Source organism: Oreochromis niloticus, linkage group LG11 (genome assembly GCF_001858045.2).
Source record: "Oreochromis niloticus isolate F11D_XX linkage group LG11, O_niloticus_UMD_NMBU, whole genome shotgun sequence".
NCBI lineage: Eukaryota > Metazoa > Chordata > Actinopteri > Cichliformes > Cichlidae > Oreochromis > Oreochromis niloticus.
This window is the reverse complement of record NC_031976.2, coordinates 23250917-23277526: the sequence shown is the minus strand read 5'-3', so window position 1 is coordinate 23277526 and position 26610 is coordinate 23250917. Positions and strand designations below refer to the sequence as shown.

Genomic DNA, 26610 nt, shown 5'->3' with positions numbered 1-26610 from the left:
TCTTATTGTTACCACGTTTTATTTTTAAACTGATTATATACGTTTGGTTCTCCTTTTTTTCTTGAGCACTGCATTCTTCTACTTCTGTTTCTAGCCATGTGAGCGTTGATACTAAAGGGATGGCAAGTTCTGTGAAGAGTGACAACGCCAAACTCTGCGTGGTTTACTGTTAAAATTTATTTAGACACTAGACACGTTATTCATAGGTTCATTTTTAGTAAAACCAGAGTTGTAGACATGCTACTCGAATCTCAATTTAAACAATCAGTTTAACAAATTTACCCAACAAAGTGGCCACTGACACTATATATATATATATATATATATATACACAGAAAACTCAATTTTCTCTGGTTTTGCTTTTTTGCGTCTCCTTGCAACGACAGTTAGCATGAGGTGATTGTACCTGCAGTTATTTTAGGTTCATCGGTAATCCAGCTTCTCAAGGATGGCACATTTTTGACACATTGTTGCCTCTCCACCTCTGTATCGTGTTCACATTGGTTACGCTTCCTAACAGGACAGATTGATTTCCCTGAAGTTTAACTGACGCCGTGTCGTACTGGGATGATCGAGTGCTTCCTTAATTTTTTGAGCAGTGCCTCAGAAGACGCATCTGCATGGATGATGAATGCCCGGCTGTCATAGAAAATGTAAACATACATATTTCAATTAAACCGTCAGCTAGACACAAACAAAGGTCTTTAACTCACAGCAAAGTATAAAACGATTGATTTACTTAAACCTCGGTGAAATAAATAAAGTAACATTTCATTTATTTCCCGTTTAAAGAGACACAGGTAACACTGAAAATGACCTTAAATTACTTTCTTCAGCCATGTGTTCTTTCTGGGGGGGAAGGGGGCGTGTCCCTGTCCTGTTTGCCAACATGCACGCGCAAGTTGCGTGTACGCGAATGAGACTGCGAGATACCCTCCTGGCTTTTTCCTCTAAGGTCACCATGAGGTTTGTGTCTTTAGTAAAACTAGTTATGAGACAGAAATAAATGAAGTTAAAAAAAAACCAAAAAACACTCCTGAACTGAAACCTGGGGGGAAATGAAAGATGGTGGAAGAGGTGTGACTTCCAGGAGATTTTTTAAACCTTATTTTGAGTTAATATCAGCAAAAAAAGAAAATGATTCAGATAAGTTATATCTTATTTATCAAGTGACCCTTTATATACAGTTTTAGCTTCAAGTTATCATTGAAATACAATCAAAATGTTAGAGAAACTAAAAACAAATGGTCAGTTTCTTCTAGAGGGAATTTTATGCTAAAATTACACGATAATCCATATCGTCAAATGTGCAGAGGCCTTACTACACATCCACTCTTGTTTCTAAGTTAGGTTTCAAGGTGTTCAGGGACCATTTTAAAGGAAGTTGGCCATACATGTTCAGCCGCGCTGTCACGAAGTGGCTCAGATGGTCATAGATTATTATTTTCCTTTTTATTTTTTTATAAAGGGGCGTTAAAAAACTTGCATTAAGGAAGGTTTTTTCTTTAATTTGTAACGTTTGCATGCACAAAAAAAGTGCACGTTCAGAACAGTCTGATACTGTTCTCGCACACAAAACATGCCATAATTTGCATGCAAACCTGGAAAGACAAAGTGGAATTTACATGGAAGCAAATGCAGCGAGGTGGAAAAACCTGAGAGAATTTGTGTATGGAAGAGTTTGTTAGAGGAAGAGCAGAGAAGAAGCGGGGCAGGAACAGGCACATTTTCTTCCACAGATAGAATCCTAATTAAGAAAATTGGAGTAAATTACAGGGCGGGAGGGTTACTGGGCCGGTAATGAAGCCTGATATCTTATCATGAAAGAGAGTGAGCCAGAGAGGAAGGCTAAACTTGAGCGAGACTGGGTGTAAGGAAAAAGGGGATTTAACCTGCGCTCAAAATTCATGAGCTGAATGTTAAAGTAACCTGATTCCCTCTGTGAGTTTTACTCTGATCCGTGGCGGAGGAATATTCATCATCGGGATTTAACCAACCATCACTTCCTCGTACAGACTAAACTAGCCGTAGTGCAAGGGGGGGTGGAGTCCACATAATGTCTTGTGGGTAAGTTTCTTGTGCATATGTGACAAATATTTAATTTTCTTTTCCCGCTGCTGCTTTTAGGTGTTTGCAAAACCTTTTTTTGTAATTGAGCTTCTGTTCTACCTGTTTCTACTGTTGCTACTTTACTTTTTATGCTTTGTCTGTTCTTTTCTGTCTCTTTGAAGACTTTGGAGGATATGCTTAACCCTCAAACCACCAAGCAGTGTTAAATGCTAAAATTACTAACTTTTTTAAAACAATATTTTATACAAGAATGCTTTTTTAAATGGCTTTATTTGTGCTTATTATACCTATACGGCTTCCCTAATCCATGACAGATATTCTGTCCTAATGTAATTAATTATAGTTTTCCATCATTTTTATGAGTATTTGCATAAACAGTAGTTAGTATTCTGCTAGTTCACAGCAGAATAGTAAAATGTGATGATTATAAGTGGAAAATTACAGTAAAGTCAGAGATTACAATGTTTAAAAAATTGCCACACTAATGGATAGATAGAATAGCTCTTTACTGTCATTGTACATGTACAACGGGTGCTCCACACCAACTGTGCAGGAGCAAAAAACAAATATAAATAGTAAAAAAATCAGGAATAAACGGCAAACAGAAGAGATATATACAGCCTAAAGGAATATATACAAAACAAGAGAAAGGCACACAATAGAAAGCAAAGTGCTTGGAAGCAGTGCAAAGGGACATGGTCCTATTAAAAATACAAAAAGCTGTCGGAGAAGTCGACAAATTCATGACAGGTGGCATATTCATGATTAAAAATATCCCAGTGGCACTTTTAAATATACGACTGGAATCATTTGATGGAGTAGATTCTGTCATTTATGACTCCAGTTGTTACAGTGTGGGTGGAAAAGTCTTTTCTGAACATCGTGGTTTGTAGTGCCGTTTTCATATATATGCTATAAACACTTATTTAACCAGTAAGCTTTGGAAACAAAACAAAAAAAGCGAAACAGAGATATGACAGCAGGAAATTATGAGCAGGGAGAACAAAAAAAACACAGTCCGAATCCGAAAAAACAGGTAATAAAGCTCCAAGATCCCCAAGGGGAGTGAAAGTCTGTAGTTTAAGGACAGTTTGGATTTCCTTCAGTCTTTGTGGTGCATTGTAGCTGAAAGCAGATCTGCAAATATCTCGAGTATTCACTGCGTCTTGAATTGTAGTTGCAAGATTTAAATATTGTGCGGTGGCTTTATAACTGAACTCAGGCTTCTGGACTTCACTTTTGCTTGGCTGAAGAAAAGGAGGTCATAATTCAGTGTAGTTCTGAAAGCAGATCTAATGTATTCAAACATTTGCTCACTTTAGTCCCTTACCTGTCACTCATACTTGCATTACTTCTGTATAGAGTTTGCATTTTCCCCCTTAGTCATGCAGGTTTTCTCTACTTTGCATTGAAAAACTCCCTGGGTGCCTTAACCTGCCTGTATGAGTGCATGACACTCTTACAAAAGAGATTCTTTATTTCAAGAGTGTCACTTCCTGGTTAGATAAAGGGTAATAATATGGAAAATAAGCATTGGGTCATTAATCTTGGAAAACATCCAAACATGTCCAAATGGGATTTGCCTTTTGTTTTTAAAGTATTTTTTTTTTTTTTTAGGAAATCAGGTAACAGACATATGGAAATTAGAGTCTACACATTCACTCACCAGATACTTTATTAGCTAAACCTGTCTAATTAATTCTTAATGCAGCAGCTCAGTGCATTAGCTTATATGTAGATGTGGTCAAGATGACCTGCTAAAGTTCAAACTGAGCATCAGAACAAGGAAGACAGGTGATTTAAATGACTTTGAACATGGTTTGGTTGTTGGTATCAGGAAGGCTCATCTGAGTATTTCAGAAACTATTGGATCTATTGTGATTTTCCCACACAACCATCTCTGTGGTGCCTTGTTAATGTCAGAGCTTAGAAGAGAATGGACAGACTGTTTTGAGCTCATAGAAAAGCAACAGTAGGTCAAATAACCACTCATTACAGCCACAGAACAGCATCTCTGAATGCACAACATGCTGAACCTTGAAGCAGATAGGCTACAGCAGCAGCAGAAGGCCACACCCAGTTGTCACTCCTGTCAGCTAAGAACAGGAAACTGAGGCTATGATTTACATGGGCTCACAAAAACCAGACAATGAAATATTAGAAAAACGTCGCCTCATCTGATGAGTCTCTATTCCTGCTGCAAAATTCAGATGATATCGTCAGAATTTGGTGTAAACAGCCCGAGAGCATGGATCCATCGTGCTTTGTATCAACATTTAAAGTGGCTGTTGTGGTGTAATGATGCAGGGATTAATTCTTGGCACACTTTGGACCCTTAATACCAACTGAGCATGAACACCATAGCTTACCTGAGTGTTGTTGCTGACCTTTATGACCAGTGTGCCCGTCTTCTGATGTCGGCTTCCAGCAGGATAATGTGCCATGTCACAAAGCTCACAACTGGTTTCTTGAGCATGACAATGAGTTTTCTGTACTCAAATGGCCTCCACAGTCACCATCTCTCAATCCAATAGAGCACCTTTGGGATGTGTTGGAATGAGAGGTTCACATCATGGATGAGCAGCTGACAAAGCTGCAGCAACTGTGTGATGCTGTCAGATCAATATGGACCAAAATCTCTGAGGAATGTTTCCAGAACCTTGTTGAATCTATGCCACTAAGAATTAAAGCAGCGCTAAAGGCAAAAGCTCAAAGCAATATTTGGTAGGAAATGCAGCCTAAATGCTGCCCGACTGTTCCCCAATCAAAGCGGTGGCATTTAGTTTGAAACATACAAAAAGAGAGAGGAACAACTCTTCACTTTTAGAAACAAAGAAGTTGTGATTGTGAGGCTAAAAGAACAATTTCTGTCACCAATCACTAATATTATCTTAGCTCTTCAGGCCTTTAATGAGCAGAGCAGAAGTGCGTGTACTGTAAATTCCTCTAAACAGAAACAGTTTGATGCATTGCAACATACTGATGCATTGCAACACTCAGCAGACTGACCAAATCTGGGAAACATCCTTGTTGTCACTCTGAGGCGGTACAAAGACAAAGTGTGTGTGCACATTTCTGCCTGTGTCCCCCAGCCTGAGAACTGAAGCTTTGTGATGTTAGATGGGGAAGCCAGCTTCAACTGTTAAACATGAGAACCTCAGTGCAGAATAATGCAAACTGCAATAGCTTGTGTTAACCACGACCAACAGCACCTGCAGGGCTCTGTGTGTGTGTGTGTGTGTGTGTGAGAGAGAGAGAGAGAGAGAGTGTACAGGGGGGTGAGGTGATCTATATGTTGCAGTTTCTTCCACTTTTTTTTTTTTCACCCAGAGTTTAAGCACAGCTTCAACTTTGCAAATTTATCTGTAACGATCTTAAATTAAGACCATTAGAATTAATTTCACACTTCAGGGTGGCCCACGGTTATATATTTGTTGGGAAAAGGAATAAAATATTTTACATGAATTCAAATTTGCCTTCCCAAGCCTGTTATAGGTAAATATGACATGCAAGTTAGATTCAGATTATCTGTGGTTCTTTAACATAAAATAAATTTTTAAATGTCTTTGCAAAGTAGCCAGACATTTTGTCGTGTGTGTGTGTGTGTGTGTGTTGCATTGCAAGAAACCTGGCCTCTCCATGAAAATTATGGAGCAAAGATAAAAACGTGGCATTAAATTATTTGCCTAATGCCAGTTTTCAGCTTCGGTTTTGGTGCTGCTGCCTCTGTAGTCTGATAATGAAAGGCGCTCACACTTGCAGCTGAAAGCAGCACACACACACACACACAGTTATATATAAACATATCTGCACACAGAGGGGGGAAGGTTGAACTGTGAATGAGGAAGCGATCTGTGACTCTGACCTTTGTGTGTTATATACACACCTGGAAGTAAAGTACAAACAGTCAACAGTGGTTGCAGACAGGTGGGCAGGCAGAGGGGAAAAGCTTTGCAAATGCTTAGTGAGAGACAAAGTGTGGGCTTGTTCACGCTGGCACGAGAAGCTCAAACTGCCTATTTGGTGGATGTTTTATTCCTGTAACTGAGCTGGAATTACTGGTGTGTTGCTCTGGCTTGTGATTCGCTGCCGAATGGAACCGTTTGAATCTCGACTGCTGCCATTTTTGTCGAGGTCTGGGCAGAAAACTAAGCGATGGAGCACCAGAGGGCACATGTTCATAGCTTAAAACTACACCATTGTCAAATGTAACAAGTTTTTTTTTTTTGGTTGCTGTTGTGGTTGTCGTCTAAAAAAGTCTCTATCTGGTGGAGGAATTCCGGCCTGTCAGCTATTTTGGTTCCTGTCTTGCTTTCACTATTTTGTGAAAGGAGACGTAAAAAGGAAGGAAGAGGAGCGCGAGAGAGATCGACAGAGAGGAGGAGAGGCAGACGTATACAGTCTGTACGTCTTGTTGAGTGTCACTTGTTTGCCGAGGAAGCCGAGGAGAGTAAGTGTTTACCTGTTTTCCTACTGAGACCGAGGGGAGTAGGATGTAGAAAGAGGGTGGAGGGAAGAGTAGATGGAGGAGAATGGCATGGGCTGATGGTTGTTTTGTGAATATGGCCTTATGCAGAGGTTAACATTAGATGGGAAATGTCGGTGTCTGAAGTCGAGTAAGTACGTTAAAGAGTAAACGCACGCGAATGAACCAGACTTCATTTCAGTTTAAGCGACCGTGAAGTGAGGAACTAGTGAGGAAGGCAGGTTTTTGTCTTAGATTAGTGATTTGAATAAAAAGCAGAAACGTATACTTCAGAGTTTACACATGTGACACAGGTACAAGCGGCTCCTGCTCACCAATCGCTCTTCTTCTTCTCTTTGGTCCCAGAAACGCTGAAAAGACAACATGGTTCGGTGAGTCAGTCCCCGGCTGGACACTGTAGTACTCTGTTAGCCAGCTCTGGTCGTGTTCTTTGTGTTTTGTGCAAGCTGTAAAGACAACTTCTCTCTTTCCATTCTTCCTCCTGTGTCGTTCTCCAGCTGCCGACTCGTCCTGCTCTCTTCCTCTGTCATGTGGTTGCCTTGTCTTGTCTGTTTGTTCTAAAAAAAATGTGTCATAGATGATGTTTAAGTTCAGAGCTTCGAGTAAAACACCTGTTAGCCTCTACACTTGCCTTCTTTAGTGGTTCTGTATCATGTTCCCTTTGCATGAGCTGCCACTAGTGTGTATTGGTAACAGTATTACAGATGTTCTCCTTTTCAACCCATTCCCGTATAAAGCTCACTTTTGGCATCCCTAAGTTAAAGATTTCCTTGATTAAAATGGAAAATGTAATAATTTAAAACAGGTTGTTTTTTTTTTTTATCTGTGAGTGTAGTTTTATGAACCTCGAATACACCCTACCCTTTTGAACAGTGATGTATTCAAACTTGACTAATTCTAGTTCACCGTATTTGTCGAGAAAAACCCAAAGTTAGGATTCTCCAACATTTATAGGGCCCGTTTTTGTGCCATGCTGTTGCAGTGAGCTGGTGAGGCGACTTTTTCTGATGCAGCGGCATTCAAAATGTTCTTGCTGTTTAAAAAAAAAACATTTTTAATCTAAATGTGCCTAAAATCTTTAAAAAGCAATATTAGGTCTGTTGAATTTTTTTTTGGTTAGCCACAAAGTGTTAGCCAACGTGTGTCACACCTTAAAAGCGAACGAATGACAAACACGATTTTGGTCCGGAGAGTTTGTGGATTTGTGGGTTATATTTGTACAGACGTGCAGCATAGTATCAATATTTCTGCTGCTGTTTTATTCCATTCTGAAATGCCTTTAATGAAACGTTTAAACAGACGTCATTATGTACTGTTTAATAGTAAATGATAAGGAGATTGAGCAGAAAAGGTAATTTTGCATTTTCTGATCAAGATTAAAGTCTGTAAACGTGATTAATATGCACGCACAGCAAAAACTGCTGTTTTGACTGTGAACCGTAATCCATTAACTGTGAAACTGGCGTAATCTAAAAAATATCTAAAAATAGTAACAGAAGTTTGCAGCAATTTACTAGAGATCAGAGATGTGCTAAAACTGGTGTTCGAAAGGCTGAAATAAGTTTTCTTTTCTTTTTGTAGACCGGTGAGATTAACCTCAAAGTTTCTGTGAGGATGTGCAGCTATTTTGTGTTTTTTTTTAACCAGTTAACTTTATACTCACAGTGATCCTGTGCACAGTTACTTGCGTGTTAATATGCATATGACATTAATCTCGTAAAGTCTTTTGTGATGGCTTCGCATTGAGTGTATTTTTATGTTTTACACACTATATTTATGTCTATGCAGATGGTTCCACAGAGATATCACAGGCCTGCAGGCCGAGGAGATACTCAAGAATCGAGGCATTCATGGCAGCTTTTTGGCTCGGCCCAGCAAGAAAAATGTTGGCGATTTCTCCCTGTCTGTAAGGTAATAGAGCACCCAAAATCTTTATTTGATTTTGTGAATTTTAAAGCTCGTGCTTGATGTGCATGATTCATCTCAGGATAACCCCGGCGCAAAAATGGGATTCCTGCATTCCCAGCTTCTTTAAATCCCTAAATTCCTCCAATTTAAAGTATTTCTCTATTTCTTGTCTTTTTCTTTTTAAATACAAAGAGAGATGCTGAATATTTGAGGACTCCATGTACTGCAGGTGTAAATGAAAGCACCCGCCACACTTTGCGATCGTGAAAAAGTCAAACTTTGAATTGTAAATGACTATTTTATTCCTGTTAAAATAGTGCAGATAAATACTGATATGGTTGCTATTCACGATGTCAACAAATAAAGAAGCCTTTGGAAATAATGAACATGATTTAGTCACAGATAGATATCTGAAAGATATCTGATACCTGAAATAATCGTTCGGAGTAGCAAAACCTTGTTTCACGGTGTTGGCTTATATTGCGACTGTGCAGTAGAAGTGTGGTGAAGGTCACATGTCAGAACTTTTTCCAAAGACAATATTTCTGTAGATGCTTCTGCATTGTATCAATGGGCATTTCCTATAAGCAGGTCTTAAAGGAAAGCTACCATGTAGGTCAATTTCATAATCCTGAAAGTTGAAATGACATAAAACATCTGTTCACTGATGATCCAAGGGGTAAAATCTGTTGTTTAAGAGACAAAAAGATGGAATAAATTGTAGCTTTTCATATTTCAGTAACCATCATCCAGTTTTTGCACGTTAAAAAAACCACATTTGGCACTTTTGTCTTTTTTGAGTTGAAGGTCAGTGATCAAAACCACAGCTCCTCTCATTTACCAAGTCAAAGTGCTGCTGTATAAAACATTAAACCCATTAACCACCATCTGAGGATATTTTAAAAACACATTTTAGTTACACAGGTTTCTTTTTCTATCTTATACACGTCTTGCGGATTGGAGCCTTTAAACGGAATAAAGGCGATACGCTCCGGTAACATCCAGTTGCTCCAGTGCCGAGATGAAAGTTAAAAATTTTGTCCCAAGCCTAAATATATTCAGTCGATGTTAAAGGGTATTTATTTCTTGAAGCCAAAGTCTTGTTAAATGCTTCATGCAAAAAGAAAAAGACTTTGGCAAGATTCCTGGTCCAAAGTGATAACAGGAAGCACAATAGATCTAGAAAAGTCTTTATACTCAGGCAAGCAGAGAACACAAAATATATACACTATGTGTTAAAATTAAGTCACAGCCCAGCCTGAGTGAGCATGCATTGACACACACACACACACTATAAGCACTGTTGGCTGCAGAATCTGTGAAATGCTCTGTGAGATTGTGGTTGAGTAATTTGTGGGCCGAGTGTCCTTGATCTTTTTTTCCTCAGATAAAAAGGACATAAAATTTGTTGTGTAGGTCAATTTTTATTACACACTGTCAACAGGAAGTTTTATGTGAGGAAAACACTGACGGTTAGTTGGTGTGGCCTTATCTTCTCAGGGTGGGTGAGCTGGTGACCCACATCCGCATCCAAAATACAGGAGACTACTATGACTTATATGGCGGTGAGAAGTTTGCCACGCTGTCAGAGCTGGTGGATTACTACACGGCGGAGAACGGCATCCTGCAGGACAAGGACGGCACCGTTATCGAGCTCAAATATCCCCTCAACTGCTCCGACCCCACCACAGAGAGGTGTGTGCATCGTTATGTCTCAGCTCTGTGTTCACTGTTCAAGCCCCAGCCGGTTAATGTGGCCCACAGTCACCGGCCTCTCTGCGATGGCTCCACCTACACTTTCGGGTTAAGTTAAAACAGTGGTTAGTTAGGCGGTTGAGTCAAATATAGTCAACTGTGACCAGGTATATTTCCTCTGTAGTTGGGATAACAGGCATCATTTGTTGTTTCAATATTTCTTTCGGCTTTAATCTTTTCCTCTGGTGGAAACACTTTTGATCTGAGGCCAATTTCAAATAATTTATATGTAATAGCAACTTTTCTTTTACCGTATGAGTCAGTAAAAACAAGTGCCCACGCTGTCGAGCTGTCGAGACTTTATTCCTACGCCAGTCTCCCCTGCTGCAGCTTGTGGATTACATACGAGCAGCATGTATTCTTTTCCAGGTGGAAACTTTATTTGCAATTCAAGTATTTCTTCAGAGAAACCCCCGCAGGTTACATATAAAAATGTAGCTCCCTGGAAACAATCAGATACGGCTTTGGGCCCCAAAAAACTAAGAAGGCTCAAAAAAAATAACCCCATCCTTCCTCCCCAATTATTCATAATCCATATTCCTGACATATGATCAAATATTCTGCGTGTTTTGGTTTAACTGCTGCATGACGGTGTTTTAAGTGGGGTATTCACCCATGATTGACTCCAAACACATCATCTCCTAGATCCTCTCTTGAGTTCAGATTTTTGGCTTGGCTTAACTTTTTACTTCCTCCAGAAGTATTTAAAAACACTTTTAACCCAGCTCCGGACATGCATCACTCTGCACAGTGATGATCAAACATTCAGGTGGTGTGTTTGTTGCATATGAATAGATTATTGCAACACTGGTTTCATTTTTTCCTCTTAATAGAAAATAGATCAAAGTCAACCAGAATTCCCCCTAAAATTACTTCTATTTTTAACCAGAGGTGCAAAAAAAAAAAGAAAAAAAAGGAAATCAATATCTGGCATGAATTTAAATATGCAGTGATATCAGACTTTGACTCTTTTGATAGCGGAGATTTATTTTTAACCTTTGCACCCATATATCCGAGAGATTCTGGCAGTACTTTAAGCAGCAGTGCCGGAAGTGTTGTTTATCTTAGTTCCCAGAACAGAGTGGTTTAAGTAAATGGACGTGGAATAAATCACCAGCAGTTATTGTCCACGAAAGCCATTTTTTAGGGAAACATTAACAAATAATTTGCAACAGTTTATGTAAATAAAGATTTTTATTTTTTATTTAAGATGAAATAAACTCATAAAGGATATCATTTAGAACCATTTGAGAGGATCACGTTACGAGAAGCTGCATAAGGAAGAGCCTGGCTTTTGACGCTTCAGTTTTGAGTGGTTTGGTAGTCAAATCAGCAGTCATTGCTGTAACAGGAGTAGTTCTTCACTAAAACAACCGCTTTTAAATTTAACCTAAAAATGCGTTTTCAAATGCAGGAATTTTAGCCACGCAGCACAGTTTGTAGCAGTTGTCATGCTGCTTCCTAAAACACTTTTTTCCGTTATTTCATTCTTACTGATGTCTGACGTGTCTGCTAAATATAGCCACAGATGATACAGATTTTCTTTTCTAACGTCTTTGTCTGCGTTCACATCAAAGGACAATCCGCCCTTCTGCTATGCGCATAAAAACCTTAATCTATATATTGTTTGACAAAATCAACATCAGAAAGCTTGCATATATATTCTTAGAGCTTATATGCGTAAGCTTTTGAATGCTATGACATTGCTGCTGGAGGTGGCAGCTAATTGACGGTGTATTCCTCCAAGCTGGAAACATTGCGCGACTCTAGGCTGCTTAAAGTGGGTTAATGTCCAACTTGCAGTGGTAAAGTTGTACACTTTGACTCCTTTTATGACTCAAGGAGGACACTGCTTTCTGTATGTGTGTATTACGGTGTGTTTCACCCAAACTAGATCTACCCTGTGCCCCCCCCTCCCTCCCCGTCCTTCTCTCTCTGTCGGTTGTCTAACTTCCCTTTTGTTGCTGCGGTTGGAAACTTTAAGTTTTGACACTTTTGAAAGCAATGGCCAGACCCTACTTTGCCTTCCTCTATTGCACACTCCATCATGTTCTTGCTCACTCACTTGCTATCTTCCTCATCTAACCCGAACTCTCTCTCGCCTCTTTGCAGAGCACAGTTACCTCACCAGGTTGCATTGTGATGCAGTCCTCTTTATATGAGAGTTCCTATTTACCTAGAAGCTTAACGCTTCCTAGAAAAAAAAAAGGATAAAAGTGCTCGGAGGACATGCATGTTTAAACTGTGGTAAAAAAAAAAATTGACCACTCACATGCACAGCTGCTGTTTTCTGCTGCACAGCTTCTGTAAAACTGAGCCAAAACGACCTCTTTTTTTTCTGTTTTTGCTGTTTTTCTTGCACACTGCCTTAAATAAAAATCACCAGGTGCAGTCTGTATTTATTTGTCTTTGTAAAAGCATGCTGTGTGATTTGGCAAAGAATTCAATCTTGAAAAAAAAAATAGAAAGAAGGGAATTATTAAAAGCATGCAAAAATTACTGCAACACACAAATAAGGGAAAAAAACAAAGCGTTTCTCGGTGTGAGGAGTACTTATCTGTGGATGATAAATGGGGGGGAGTCTATAAATACTTTGTCCTCTTCAGCCACGAAATCTGTCATCAGAAATTTTCCGACCGCAATGCAGGAAGTTTAGAAGAAGAAATCGAGAACTGTGCCTAAAATTAAGTCACAGCCCAGCCTGACTGAGCATGCACTGGCACACACACACACACACACACACACACACACACACACACACACACGAACTAAGTGTTGGACATAAAAATAAATTTGACCTGCTCTATAATGGCAACATCTGTGTATTTTCTCTTGCTGTTTATAACTCCTCTAATACTCCCGATTCTATTGTGGCTTTCTATTTCTATTTTACTGTACGGTACGCATAACAGCCCAGTGAACCACATCAGTGTCTCTCTGACAACCGCTCAGGCTTGAATGCCTTTAATGCAGCACCCATGGCGCTACCGGTTCTTAGCTCACATGCAGAAAGCAGTAAGGAGGAGGTTTTTTGGTTTTTTAAACTTTTGTGTGTTGCTGTGTAAAATGTCAAAGTTATCTTGCAGTGCTCACAAGCCAAAAATCTGCAGCAGACACATTTTAATGCCATTTTAATATTAAACAAGTTTGCGAAACAAACTCAGTTTTTGCTCTGTTTTTAAAATCGCATGCCACGTGTGTGCATGCGTCTCAGGTGGTACCACGGTCACCTGTCGGGGCCCAACGCCGAGAAGCTGCTCTCTGTGAAAGACGAGCCGGGGACCTTCCTGGTCAGAGAGTCGCTGTCCAAACCTGGAGACTTTGTCCTCTCCGTTCTGACGGACGAGATCAGCAAAAGCGGAGGAAAGAGGGTCTCACACATCAAGATAATGTGCCAGGTGGGTGCCATGCATGTATCAGTGGTAAATACGAATGCATGAAACCAGGGTATTGTTTTTCTTTATTACTGTCTTAGTGTAAACGTACAGAAACAAGAGACCTTGAAACTGCGTCCCATCACATAAAAATACTGAGGGGTATTCCCGTATATGTGCAACGCACGTTGAAAAAAGGTTTTAGGTCTCATTTCCCCTTCTTATGTAATAAAAGACTTTTTTCTCATACTTCGGCTATTGCTGAAATAAAAAATAAAAAAAAGCAGCGTCATGTTTTATTGGAAATTAGACAAAACAAGCAGATGAAACCCAACCTTATCCTGATATTAGTCTGTGTTTACACAGACACAGTAAACAGCTGCCAATGATACTCACAAAAACGGCTCACACGGCCGACTCATTTTCATAGACTGTGTCTTTCCGCCATTGGTCACTATCAGGGCCTTTGCATGTTATTTTTAACCACGGCACACCTCACAGAAAACACTCTTCGGCCTGCATTTAAATTGGTTCCGTGTTTTGTGCACTGCTGGGGTTAACAAGATTAATATAAGATTAGTGGTGGGGTCACAAAGGGGCTTTTCACCAGCACGTGGCAGAGATCAGGCCAGTCTGCCGGCCGCACTGCTCTAAATCGTCGGCTGCTGCAGAAGGTGTCTCGCTGCCTTCCACACTGAGGAAATCGGCTTTGTAGCAACTGTAAAACTGAGAATTTTGGGCAGTCCAGCATTGAAGCATTTTTGTAGACATGCTTTGAATATTGTTTGCATGTGCATGTCACAGAGGGATGCTCTCTGACAGCTCTTTTGTACCCTTTTTTTTTGTTTTGTTTTGCCAAATGCCAAACCTTTCTTATTTACTTTGGATTGAATCGTGTATACAGTCTCAGCTCCTTAATACACGCCTACTCTACACTCTTATACCGTCTTGTACCATACAGGCCATCTCAATTTGGCGACCTATTCACAGAATTTCTGCAGAATTTCCCATGTCTCCCTTTGACATGTCAAACATTACCCCAGGATCCACCTGCAGGTTTCGGGGCAATATCTACTCATCACTTCCCAATTTATGTGTTATGTTTATGACACATAACTTTGTGTGTCAATTTATGTGTCATATTTGAAATATGAAAGAGTTTGGAGCCTAGATGCTAAACTCTAAACATTTTAAGCTCGGGTTGTCTGACTGAACTCCAATTTTGCTTTAATCGTGGGTTTTCACTTGGCCATCTTTGAAACTTTTTGTTGTTGTTGTCGTCGACATGATTGGTGTGTGCAGAGTGACAGGTATACCATCGGAGGCTCAGACATGTTTGACACGCTGACAGACTTGGTGGAGCACTACAAACGCAAAGGCATCGAGGAGATCACTGGAAACTGGGTTTTCCTCAAACAGGTGAGATAAACTAGAGACAAATTATGTAAATAGACCAGAAATTATAAAAGCGTGAGTGATGTCTGAGGTAAATGTGACATAAAACGAGGGCAGGATGTCTTCTTTGTAAATTATTTAAAAAGACGAGCAGCACAGCCCACAGATAGGAAACATTACTCACTTGTTTGCGTTTGTCTTAATGATGATGCTGTGTAAAGCGCTCATTGGCTTCTTATTTCCTTTCATCTCTAATATAAAATTTTCCTTCCCCCCCTCAGCCGTATTACTCCACTAGAGTGAACGCAGCAGATATTGACAGCAGAGTGAAACAGCTGGACCAGACCACACAGAAGCAGCAGGATGGCGAGGGAGAGAAGAGCAAGGCGGGCTTCTGGGAGGAATTCGACGTAAGATTTAAACCAAACTTATTGCTGTTTCACACCAAGCATTAGCATAAAATAGACCACACATCAGCATTTTATAAACCGACAGAAATTTCCATCAGGCTTTGGTCTTTTACTTCCTTGTGGGGCCTAAACAACTGTACAGGCAGTATGCTACCATCTTGTGGTTGGAGAATACACTAAATATGGGGCATTCAAACCTTCATTTACAGCTCTGATCACCACACAAGCAGAACATTTAAGTGTTTCTTTTGTTTTCATTGATTCATTTTGAACTTCTGTTGATTTACTTGCTAAACCTGGTAAAGAATATTAGTAAATTTAAACCCTCGTGGCTTTATTTCATTATTTCATTAAAATGTAAATACTTAATGAAAAAATTGTAAACTGATTCACAAAACCAGAATCAGAAATTCTTTTACAAACGAACATTTTAATCGAAAAATCAGTTTAAAGGATTTCCTGGAGAACTAAACTTATCCTTCAAGTTTCTCCTATAGTGGGGAAATCATCATGGACCACACACGGCCCACTTTGATCCATGAGATATACTGCTGTTAAAATATTCCGTTTTTTGAACATGATAAAATAAACGTGTAAAAGCACTAGCTCATTGCCCAGACTGTCCCTGTAGTTATAAAACTTTTTTGTTAATTCACAGAAAATGTTCTATTTTGTTTTTTTTAATTGTGAATTCACTAGAAACCCCGAACTTTTTATGTTAGATAGTGAAAAAACTGAAACCTTTGTCAGTTAATTGTTTAACCATGACTTAATTACATTGGTGTAGTATGAAAAGCCATGGGAGAGGAATTTATCAATAGGGGAAAAGCTGTAAAATTTATGAAAACACAATTAAAAGTCCCAAATTTTTGCCCTCCTGCATATTTTCCAAAGCTATATTTAAAATTTTCAAGTCTTATAAGAATCAAAAATAGAAGTCAACTGAATTTTTTGTATAAAAGTATTTGTTCTCGCATGGCTCATCTGCAGTGTCTGCATGGTTGACTGGGTTTCTGCAGCACACACTTTGGAAATCACTGCTCTCGACACGACCCAGCAGAGCTCCATGTGAAGTCAGCAATACGCTGATTGGAAAATCAAACAGTCTTTAGTACAATGTCTGTGTGCTTCCTCTTGATTATTTACTGCATTTTTAAATAACTAAGAATGTAATAAACATGTGAGAGACCAGTGACAAAGTATGCATGGCTGACAATTAGATGGGAAACTAAAGGAAAACAAAACAAAACGATTCCCATTCCAAGTAATCCTTTTCTGCTTGTGCAAGGAAAAAGACATTTGTTGTGTAGTATGCTGTCACTCTAGCAAGCAGCCCATGTCAGTCATGTGATTGATGGTGCATTAAGGTCAGCATGCGTAGATGGATTTATGTCTTTTGGGAAGGAAAGGTCATCCAAAAAAATGTAAAAATGGACAAACCTTAATTTCTGTAGATGCATTTATGAACTGATGTCCAGGACTGCAGTACAGGACGTGAGTTAATGGGTTATTATTTCTAGTATTGACAAAGTGGGTGTAGCCTAGACTAGACTAACATGTCCTTTTGTATGCTACATGTCAGAAAGGACATGTTCAGGCCTTCTGCTGACCTCATTTTTCTGTGAAAACAGCTGTTGTTATCATTTCCTGTTAGTATAAAACTGTAACATATGTTGGTTTGTATATGGCGCATACTGCACAGGTCACAGCAGGCATTACACTGTCATCCTCTCTCCTGCCAGGCTCTTCAAAAGATGGAGGCAAAGGTGAAAAAGAGCAGAGATGAGGGCCAAAGACCTGAAAACAAGAGCAAAAACAGATACAAGAACATTCTTCCGTGTGAGTGCATTTTTATTTTCTCATTATTATTCTCTGAATTAAAGAAATCAACACAAGCTAATGGCTAACTTTCCCACTGTTTCTCAATTAACTTCTTTCCACTTGTTTTCTCTCACAAGTCAATGACACCAGGGTCATCCTGCAGGACAGTGATCCCAGTGTTGTGGGTTCAGATTACATCAACGCCAACTATGTGAAAGTAAGACTCCAAAGCCACTGAGCTCATAGAAACACAGCATGACAAAGACACAGAAGAAAACTGTGATATTTGTTGCTTTGAAGTCTTTCTTGGTTCCGAGTGTGCATTGATTCGTTCTGTGTTTGCAGAACAAACTGTGGGAATCCGAAGATCAGAAAGTTTACATTGCCACTCAGGGATGTCTAGCAACAACAGTTAATGATTTCTGGCAGATGGTATGGCAGGAGAGGACCAGCGTGATCGTGATGACAACAAGAGAGGTCGAGAAAGGACGGGTCAGTATAGCAACATCCATGCATCCTTTTTTTTCTTATCCAACACAGGGTCACAGTTGGGCTGGAGCAAGAGGCGGGGTACACCCAGGACATGTTACCAATCTATCGCAAAGTATCAGAATAATAAATATAATAACATAAAAGCAGATTAGGAACTTTTACAATTTTGTTTTGAGTTTTTTGTGTGTTTTTTTAATGAATTTGTGAGCTGGTCTGGACATCCTTAAACAATCCTCTTAATTTGAGTCCTGGGTTGGACCTCCTTTTACCTTCAGAACGGCCTTAATTCTTCATGGCATAGATTGGTGCTAGATCCTCAGACATTTTGATCCACATTGGCATGATAGCATCACACAGTTGCTGCAGATTTGTCAGCATGTGAATCTCCTGTCCCACGGTTTCCCAAATGTACTCTATGTAGAGCACTGTGGAGGCTATTGGAGTACCGTGAGCTTACTGTCATCTTAAGAAACTAGTTTGAGACGAATGTACTCTGGTCAGCGACTGAGCTGGCTGAATTGGTACTAAGGGGACGAAAGTGTGACAAGAAAATGTCCCCCCCACAGTTACACCACCAATCAGCCTGAACTGATGATAAAAAAGGCAGGATATATCCGTGGATTCATGTTTTTTTACATCAAATTCTGACCCTACAATCCAAATGATGCAGCAGAAAATTAAGACTCATCAAACAAAGTTTTTCCAGCCTTCCGGTCTAATTTTGGTGAGCGTGTGTGAATCATAGCCTCAATTTCCTGATCTTAGCTGACAGAAGCAACACCCGGTGTGGTCTTCTGCTGCTGTAGCCCATCTGTTTCAAAGTTCAACATGTTGCAGATTCAGAGGTGCCCTTCTTCATGCCTGGGTTGTAATGAGGTTTATATGAGGTTTATCTGTTGCCTTTCTATCAGCTCAAAGCATTTTGGGTTACAGGTGTTTGAACAGATATGTCTAATAAAGTGACTGGTAGATATTTAATTATACTCTAATGCGTTTATTTCAGTTTTATAGAGTGTGCTGATTCTTGTTTGTGTTTCATACCTGTTGCGTGTTGTTGGCTATGACCTATAAAACTGATGATCTATAGTAGGGGTGTCAAACATAAGGCCCAAGAACCAGAAATGAGCGGCTGGAGAGTTCAGTCTGATTGTAATGTAAAAATGACAAAGAAGGGGAAATTTTGGACTTTTATCTGTGCCTATCATGTCCCAAAGTAATTAGCTAAAACAAACAATTATTTACAAGTAATTAATTATTGTGTATCATTAAGCTGAAAGAAAAGAGACAAATTTGGAGGGTATTTTTTAACAGTATGAGGTAATAGTTTCACTGGTCTGTGCCACTTATCATTATGTGTATGTGGCTTTTGATGTAAAATCTGGCTCTGGCCTCTCACATATTAGCTGCTGTGTATATGTTAGGTGCTAGACAACTGACAATATATCCAACATTTGTAAGTGGTTTTCACACTTACCATGCTGTCCTGAACTTCTGTAAACATAAGCCTTTAACCTACTGAGTGAATTCACAGTGTGATTGGTCGCCATGTTTTACCTCTTACACCCCCCCCAAAAAATCTTGGGTGTGAGAAAGTGGCTGAAGCCAACAATTTCCTGTTGTGTGCTATATGTGAGACAAGCCACCTTCATACGTCACCCTGACCTGCCTCTCCCGACACGGTCCATTTATGCTCATGTGTGAAAACACTTCAAAAGCATGCGTCATCTGACTACTTCCCTCTTAAAGTAACCCTCGTTTGTCCTTTGAGAGAAGACTGGTAAACAATTATCAGAGCGAAACTTCTTTAAATAGTTGTCTGCATAGCTTTTAAGTTAAAAGTGGAAGCACAGAAAAAAAAAATACTATAATTGGAAAGACAACCATGATTTTTAAAAAGCCTGAGATGTTATTTGATTTTGAAGTGACGCTTAAGGTGAAGTTATTTTTCATTTTTGTGCAGAATAAATGCGTTCCATACTGGCCTGAGCTCCACTCAACTAAGGAGGTGGGCCGCTACGTGGTGAGCTGCGAATCAGAGAGGGAAGCTGGTGATTATAAAATCCGAGTCCTGACGATCGCTCCCATGGACCAGGTGACCTACAAACACCAAACTCTCACCTCACTGCGCTTCCTCATCTCTGCACACCTAATTATTTCTCCAGGTTTTGACCTTTCTTGTTTTCCCCCCATTCTTAGCCAAAACATGCTCGTAAAGTGTGGCACTACCAGTACCTCAGCTGGCCAGATCACGGCGTCCCTCAGGAGGCATGCGGTGTCCTCGGCTTCCTCACTCAAGTGAACTCTAAACAGGCTGAATTTCCTCACGCCGGTCCCATGATCGTCCACTGCAGGTACCCAACAGCTGCAGCCCACACTCTTCACTCAATATGTCACTTCTCAAATCCTTTATACTTTAAACAAGTGATGTGGAAAACATCTGCATTTGTAATGCAGTAGACATTTCAAAGCAACACTGTTTCTTTTTTTTTTTTTGCGAAATGCAGGGTTTCATAATCCTTAATTAGGTGATAATACTTAGAGGTTTAAGATTAAAACAAGCACATTTTCTGGATTAAGATTAGTAGTAACTAAACAAAAGGCTTCAAGTGTACTGACAGTTTATCCTACTGGAATTTCCCCAGTGTGATTTAAAAGATGCTGAGGCTGCTTGTGCTTCCTTAAAGAGATTTTGGATGTTGGTCGAGTGATTATGTGATCCCTGTGTTAGCATTTTTGAACGATACAGACATGTTTAAAAAATGAATTATAAAGATTTTAATACTTTACCCAACACCGGACTCTGCATACAGCAGCATGATGTTTCCTTCACTTAGATTTTTGCCTGATAATGTATAAATATAGAATATTTTCAAATTAAAACAAGTAAAGACTTTAAATTAATTTTTTAAAGTGATCTCACCTACTCTCAGATTGCTTGTTTGGGAGTGCCTGTCTCATCAGCTAATATTATAGCATCAAGTCCACATTTCTGACATTTCCTAGACAAACCTATTGATATTTTTCTGATTAATAATTAATAACAAATGACCACTTGATTTTAATTTTGTTTTAAAGCTTCATCCTGGCCTTTCTTCTTTTTTTTGAAACATGATATATTTCTTTTTTTTGTAGTTTTACGTATTTCAAACTAGTAAAAGTGTAAGTTTAGTAGTAAAATCTTGTGCACTTTCCCCTGCACAGGGCTGTGGATGAGTCGGCTACAAAAAGCCATTTGTTCACATCACTGGATATAATAATCCAGTAACAGGATCAAAATCGTCTGATTGTCATGAGGTTCTGCAAAAACAAAATGGCTTAAAAAATATTCACAAATGGTTGCATGTGTATTTTTGCTTTAGAGAGAAATAAATATAGATTTATGACTAGTGATTCAGAAACAACAAAAATTACATAATAATAATGTATACTTTATTGATCCCTGTGGGGACAAATTCCTCTCTGCATTTAACCCATTCACTCAGTGAAGCAGTGGGCAGCCACCAATCTAGCATCTGGGGAGCAGTGTGTGGGGACGGTACCTTGCTCAGGGGTACCTCAGGGTAGCCGTTCAGTGGATTCAAACCCCTGACCTTCCCATCATGAAGCGACCACTCTACCTATTTTTGTCTGGAAGTTTATAATTGGCATTAATGGTGCCGTGACAAGCTGAGTTTTTCTCTTGCAGCACCATGAGGCTGACATTTGTGGTTCTTGGGGAAACGTCTCAATAACTACTGAATGGATTTGCATTGATTTTAGTCCTCTAATGCCAGTCCCTTCCCAGCGTTCACTACTATTAGGGTGTGCACTACTTTGATTTATGACCAATTTTAGCTTTGCATTGGGTTTTGCTGTATGTAAGACAGATATTAGATGATAAATGCTGCACATGTTGCACATGCTAAGCACCAGTATTGATTGAGTAATGCGAGCCTGTTGGCATCTCACTGAGCTGTGAGTGTAACTGCCTCTAGATCAGTGCTGCCTGTGTGAAAAAGTAATCAGAGAAATCGTCTGTGGACAGACTGAGACAAAAGCTGAATCCCGTTACAAACTGACACAGCACCTAATATAAAGAACATCATATCAGCAGTCAGACATGGTACTGATAGTGTGATGGTCTGGAGCTGCTTTGCTGCTTCAGGACCTGGATGACTTGCTGCAATTGATGGAACAATGAATTCTGCTCTCTACCAGAAAATCCTGAAGCAGAGTGTGTCCGGCCATCATATTGTGTCCTAAAGCTCAGTCGCTGTCAGGTTATGCAGCAGTACAAAGATTTTAAACACACCAACAAGTTCACCTCTGAATGTCTCAAAAACAAAAGAAAGCAAGAAAGGAACAATAGTTTTGGAGTGGCCTTGTTAAAATCTGAACTTAAATCGGATTAAGACGCTTTGGCATAACCTAAAACAGGTGTTTCGTGCTCAAACCTCTTCCACTCTTCTCTAGAGAATTAAAACAATTCTCTAGAGAAGAGTGGGGCAAAATTCCTCCACAGCGATCTGAAATAATCATTGCCAAAGGTGGCACAACTAGTTTTTCACAAAGGGGCAGGTGGTTTGGATCTTTTTTTTCCACTTAATAAAACAGCATTTTGTATTTACTTGGGTTATCTTTGTCTAATATTAAAATTTGTTTGATTATCTGAAACATAAAAGTGTGACAAACTAAGAAATTGGGAAGCTGGTAAGTACTTCTCAAAGCACATTGTTATTGATGGTTGTATTGTACTTAGAAGAGATCTTACTGTTGCACATGTTGGTTTAGTATCGCTGCTTACTAGAACACTTAATGGACTTTGCATCATTAATCCATTTGTGCTTCTTTTTCTGGAGCAAGTCCAAATTTCTGACCTGTTTGTCTCCGTGGGTGAGATTAACTAACTTTGCTTCTTTTGGGATTTTTGCAGTGCTGGTATCGGTCGAACGGGCACAATCGTGGTAATTGACATGATCATCGAGACCATTGATACTTTAGGTAACAATACAGTAAAGAAATATGTCCTTGATAAATCAGTCAAGTAAAAATGAAATCAATCGACATAAGCGTTTTACTCTTTGTTGCTGTGCCTCCATTCACCACCTTCCTTTTTTTCCCTTCCCTTTCATTGCAGGTCTGGACATTGATATTGACATTGCGAAATACATTCAGATGGTGCGAGAGCAGCGCTCCGGTATGGTGCAGACTGAGGCCCAGTACAAATTCATCTACCTGGCTGTGGCCGAGTACATACAGGTCACCAAGGCCAAAGACTCCGCTTCAATGGTGAGAGGAGCAGAAAATCTAGTCACTTGTGGCTCAAATATCGTTAAAATTGGAAAACATAGAAAGGAGGCTGTGAATGAGTGTTGGCTCATTTCATCATTGATTTAAACACTACAGCGGAGCAGTTCAATGCCAGCACAAATGATAAGTTATCAGAGTCCCTCATGAAAGATGAACGTTGACCCAAAGACGCGAAAACAGTCGACCACGCAGACTGATCCAGCAACGTGACCTCACTCCCTGTTTGACTAATTCTGTCTCAGTCACTTGTGAAACGTCTCTGCCTCTCTCTTCCTCAGGAAACCGAGACCGAGTACGGAAATCTCCAAGTCAAACACCAACCAGCGAGCAGAGTGGTGTCAAAGTGAGTGACTCTGTGTGTGTGTGTGATTGTGAATCGAATGTCCCAAATGCACTCACGTTGTTCCTCTAAATCTTGCACTGCCACCCTATTTTTGTTTAAAAACATGATCCATCGCTGTCTTCGGGTTCACGTCTGCAGTTTCTGGAGGAAGAACCGATTTACAGTCTTGTTTCGTAGAGTTTGGGGAGCTATTGGCGAGTAGTTCGTATTCTAGTTTGAACCAGCTGACAGATAAAATTTGATTTATGTGTTTAAATATTCTTAGATAAACAAATTGACTTCATTTTAATTTAACTAAGGGACATCAGTACAAGAAGAAATGAGAAAGAATTTTACTTTTGTGGCAGTTTTGCCCTTTTTTGATAATATTAGAAAAGATACAGAGAGGAAATGGAGAAATAGGCAGGGCTCGACCCACATCTTTACTTATTTAGATATTGCTTAGTTCCCTATGTAGGGAGCGCAAAAAATTGTATTGAGGACAGCTACTAAAAGGTCTGTGAGGCAAACCTTCGATGCTTCAGTTTTACAGTAGACACCTTTAAGGCCCGGGGTTTCTGGGGACTAACCTTATGAAGATAAAATCTCTGAAATGTAAAAATACTAATGAGAGAAACACTTGTTTCGACATCGGCAGACCTTAGACCTTTTTATTTGTTGGGGTTTTTTTTCAGGCCTGTTGTATTCAGACCCAGTTGACAGTAAATCTCAGAGGTTTCAGAGCTCTCTCTGGAGCCATAAAAGATTTTCCACAATCTTGTTTTTTCATAGATGATTCATAGATGTAGCAGCGCTCCCTAAATACTTGTAAAGAGAAAATAAAAGAAGTAGAATTCAGCTGATTTGGTCTTTAGCGTTAGGTCCAAAGACAAGTTTAAGAAAGAACGATTAAAAATCAAAGCAGCTGATGCTGACTATTAGTCAAACACAGGCTGTGTATAAAAGATGGACACTCTTCTGAAGCTTTTTGGTCCCCATCACACAGCAGAGTGTATCAGTCTATTTGAGAAACTGCAGTTTTTTGGCACTACTGCACTGGCCACTTGGTCAACCTCCAAAAACACTGGATCCTACATTTGCCACACACTGGATAGTTTATTCATTTATTTTTTTGGCACCTCCCTGTCTGCTGAATATCACCTTCTTCAAACCCTGCTTTATGAGCTTGAAGCACAAGCATCCTGCTAAAAGCTGCTTTCAGCCATCATGATGACTTAATGCAAAGAGGACTTTTAATGGATGATAGCTGTAAAAAAGAGCCATAGACATTTTTTACATTTTGCGCTGTATGAATGAACAAAGTCATATTGTTTACCTTTTTTAATCTGTTGTGACCTCTGGACTATGAGCTGCTCATACTGGACGAGGCTTTTAATGAACTTAATTATTAAGAGAAAGCAGACACACATCGGCCGGTTCACTGTAACGCTGTAAACTTTGACCCACTTGGAGAGCCGAATAGATGGCCTGCAGCTTTGAGTGACGGGTTGTTTAAACGTCTCTCATGCAGCGTGACCTTCATTAATCTCTCCACTCTCTCTGATGCGTTTCTCACAGATCTGTGTTTAATCAGTGTTGGCGGCTAGGATGAAATCACTAATCAGCTTTCTCTTCGGCTCTTTCCAGAAACAAAGAGGACGTTTACGAGAATCTGTCGAAAGGAAAGAAAGACGCGAAAAAGTCAAAGTCGGACAAGAAGAGTGGCTCCGTGAAAAAGAGATAGAAGACTGTGGGAGGTTTTATCAAAGTATGTCATGTTATATTTATGCAGACACTCTTGTTAATGCAATCTTTTTGTTGCAGCCTTACGCAAAATAAAAGGAAGGTTTAGAAAAACAACATAACTTGATGACATCGTCTATGCTACATGATTGCTTGGTTGATGTTTGTTCAGAATAAAGGCGGGCTGTGTGTACACTTTCTGTGCTGCATCTTTATTTATGTCTGTTCTCCAAGATGAAACATCAGAAACTATAAGGCATGCAACACCGATGGGAGCTTCTCCCTGTTTGCAGTTCGAGCAGGATTCAGCACTGGTTTTCATTCAGGAGGGAAAACACATTTTCAATTTTGCTTTACTTCTGTTTGCATAAAGAAAACTGGTGTCAGGTTTTAATTTTAATGAAACATGAGCAATAGTAGTATGAATCTTACACAGTTTTAGCAAAACTATACAAAACCATAATAATTCTCTTTTGTTTTTATTTATTTTTTAATTTATTTTGCATTTATTCAATTTCTAAAGCTTTCTGGGTTGGACCATTTATAAACTCATTAAATTCATTTTCAGTTAGAAGCATTAATCAGACTTTTTGTGCCTCTCTGGAAGTTTCGCCCATAGCCGTTATTATTAAATTTGTATTTTCTACTCTAGTTTTTATTTTTGTTTTGTTTTTAATTTTTGTTTTGAATTCAGTTTAGCTTCAGAGTGGCTTTGCTTGTTTCAGTTTCCTTTTTATTGTTTGAAAATGTTTAGTTTTAAATGAGTTTTTATTAATTTCAGTGTTACTTTTAGTCTTTTTAAGTATTATTTTAAGGAAAATCCCCACAGTCATTACAATAAATCACATAACTTACTGAAAGTATTTGACTCACAGTCATGCAGTCATGATAGAAAATCTTACCAAATTAGCACATCCTAAAACTAAGGATATTTTCTCTAAAATTATTTATTTGAATTCACAAAATTGTTTCAATTTCTATTTTCTTTTTTTTTTTTTTTTACATTTACCCAGTTTCATACACATTTATTTCTTTTAGCAGAAACCAACAGACTGCTCAGACCTCCTTTAAATCTCACATTGATACTGATTATGTTAATATTAACTGAATAATACTAACAAGTGTGATGGAGTCTAAGCTAATTTTGGTATTGATCTGATACCAAGTAAATACAGGCCCAGCGTTGGCGATACCAGCACCGATACTTTGAACTTATAAAGGCAGTTGTAGAGAAGAGCAGTGTGTCATGACATATAAGATAAATCACTGTTATGAGATTCTGAACAAACTGTAACGACCACTGACTCAGAATCAATAATGACTTAATAAAACAAAACACACCTTTCAGCTTTTCATGTATTTTGAGTTGGACCTGGAGTGTAAAAGTGATCTGGGTCAACTTCAGTTGTTTAAATGTGCTATAGGCTGTAAATAAAATAGACACAAAAAGGTTCAGACATTTTTATAGTGCATGTTTGAAGTATATGCACTAGTTCAATCCAGTGTTGGTACTGATACTATAGGGAGCTCTTTTGGATGCAACAC

At 39.2% G+C, this 26610-nt stretch overlaps 1 protein-coding gene across 3 annotated transcripts; it reads left to right on the top strand.

Annotated features, from left to right (window-relative positions):
- Positions 1–2041: 2041 nt before the first annotated feature.
- On the top strand, positions 2042–25265 carry ptpn6 (protein tyrosine phosphatase non-receptor type 6). 3 transcript variants are annotated; one of them, XM_003450643.5, is made up of 16 exons: positions 5990–6520; positions 6902–6927; positions 8345–8467; positions 9965–10159; positions 13434–13617; positions 14896–15012; positions 15270–15398; positions 17141–17237; positions 17357–17436; positions 17565–17711; positions 19672–19803; positions 19908–20062; positions 22624–22691; positions 22828–22979; positions 23279–23343; positions 24970–25265. In XM_003450643.5, the coding sequence occupies exons 2-16, from the start codon at positions 6920–6922 to the stop codon at positions 25064–25066; spliced, it is 1749 nt and encodes a 582-aa protein (XP_003450691.1). In that variant the 5' UTR covers positions 5990–6520; positions 6902–6919; the 3' UTR covers positions 25067–25265. The 3 variants fall into 3 exon arrangements, with proteins under 3 accessions (XP_019219975.1, XP_003450691.1, XP_005455504.1); XM_005455447.4 differs by having other exon boundaries at positions 6850–6927; XM_019364430.2 differs by lacking the exons at positions 5990–6520; positions 6902–6927 and adding an exon at positions 2042–2067.
- Positions 25266–26610: the final 1345 nt, after the last annotated feature.

Coding starts and splice junctions, on each gene's coding strand:
- ptpn6 (XM_019364430.2), top strand. Junction 8,468..9,964: donor GATTTCTCCCTGTCTGTAAG/GTAATAGAGCAC, acceptor TTATCTTCTCAG/GGTGGGTGAGCTGGTGACCC. Junction 13,618..14,895: donor ACATCAAGATAATGTGCCAG/GTGGGTGCCATG, acceptor TGGTGTGTGCAG/AGTGACAGGTATACCATCGG.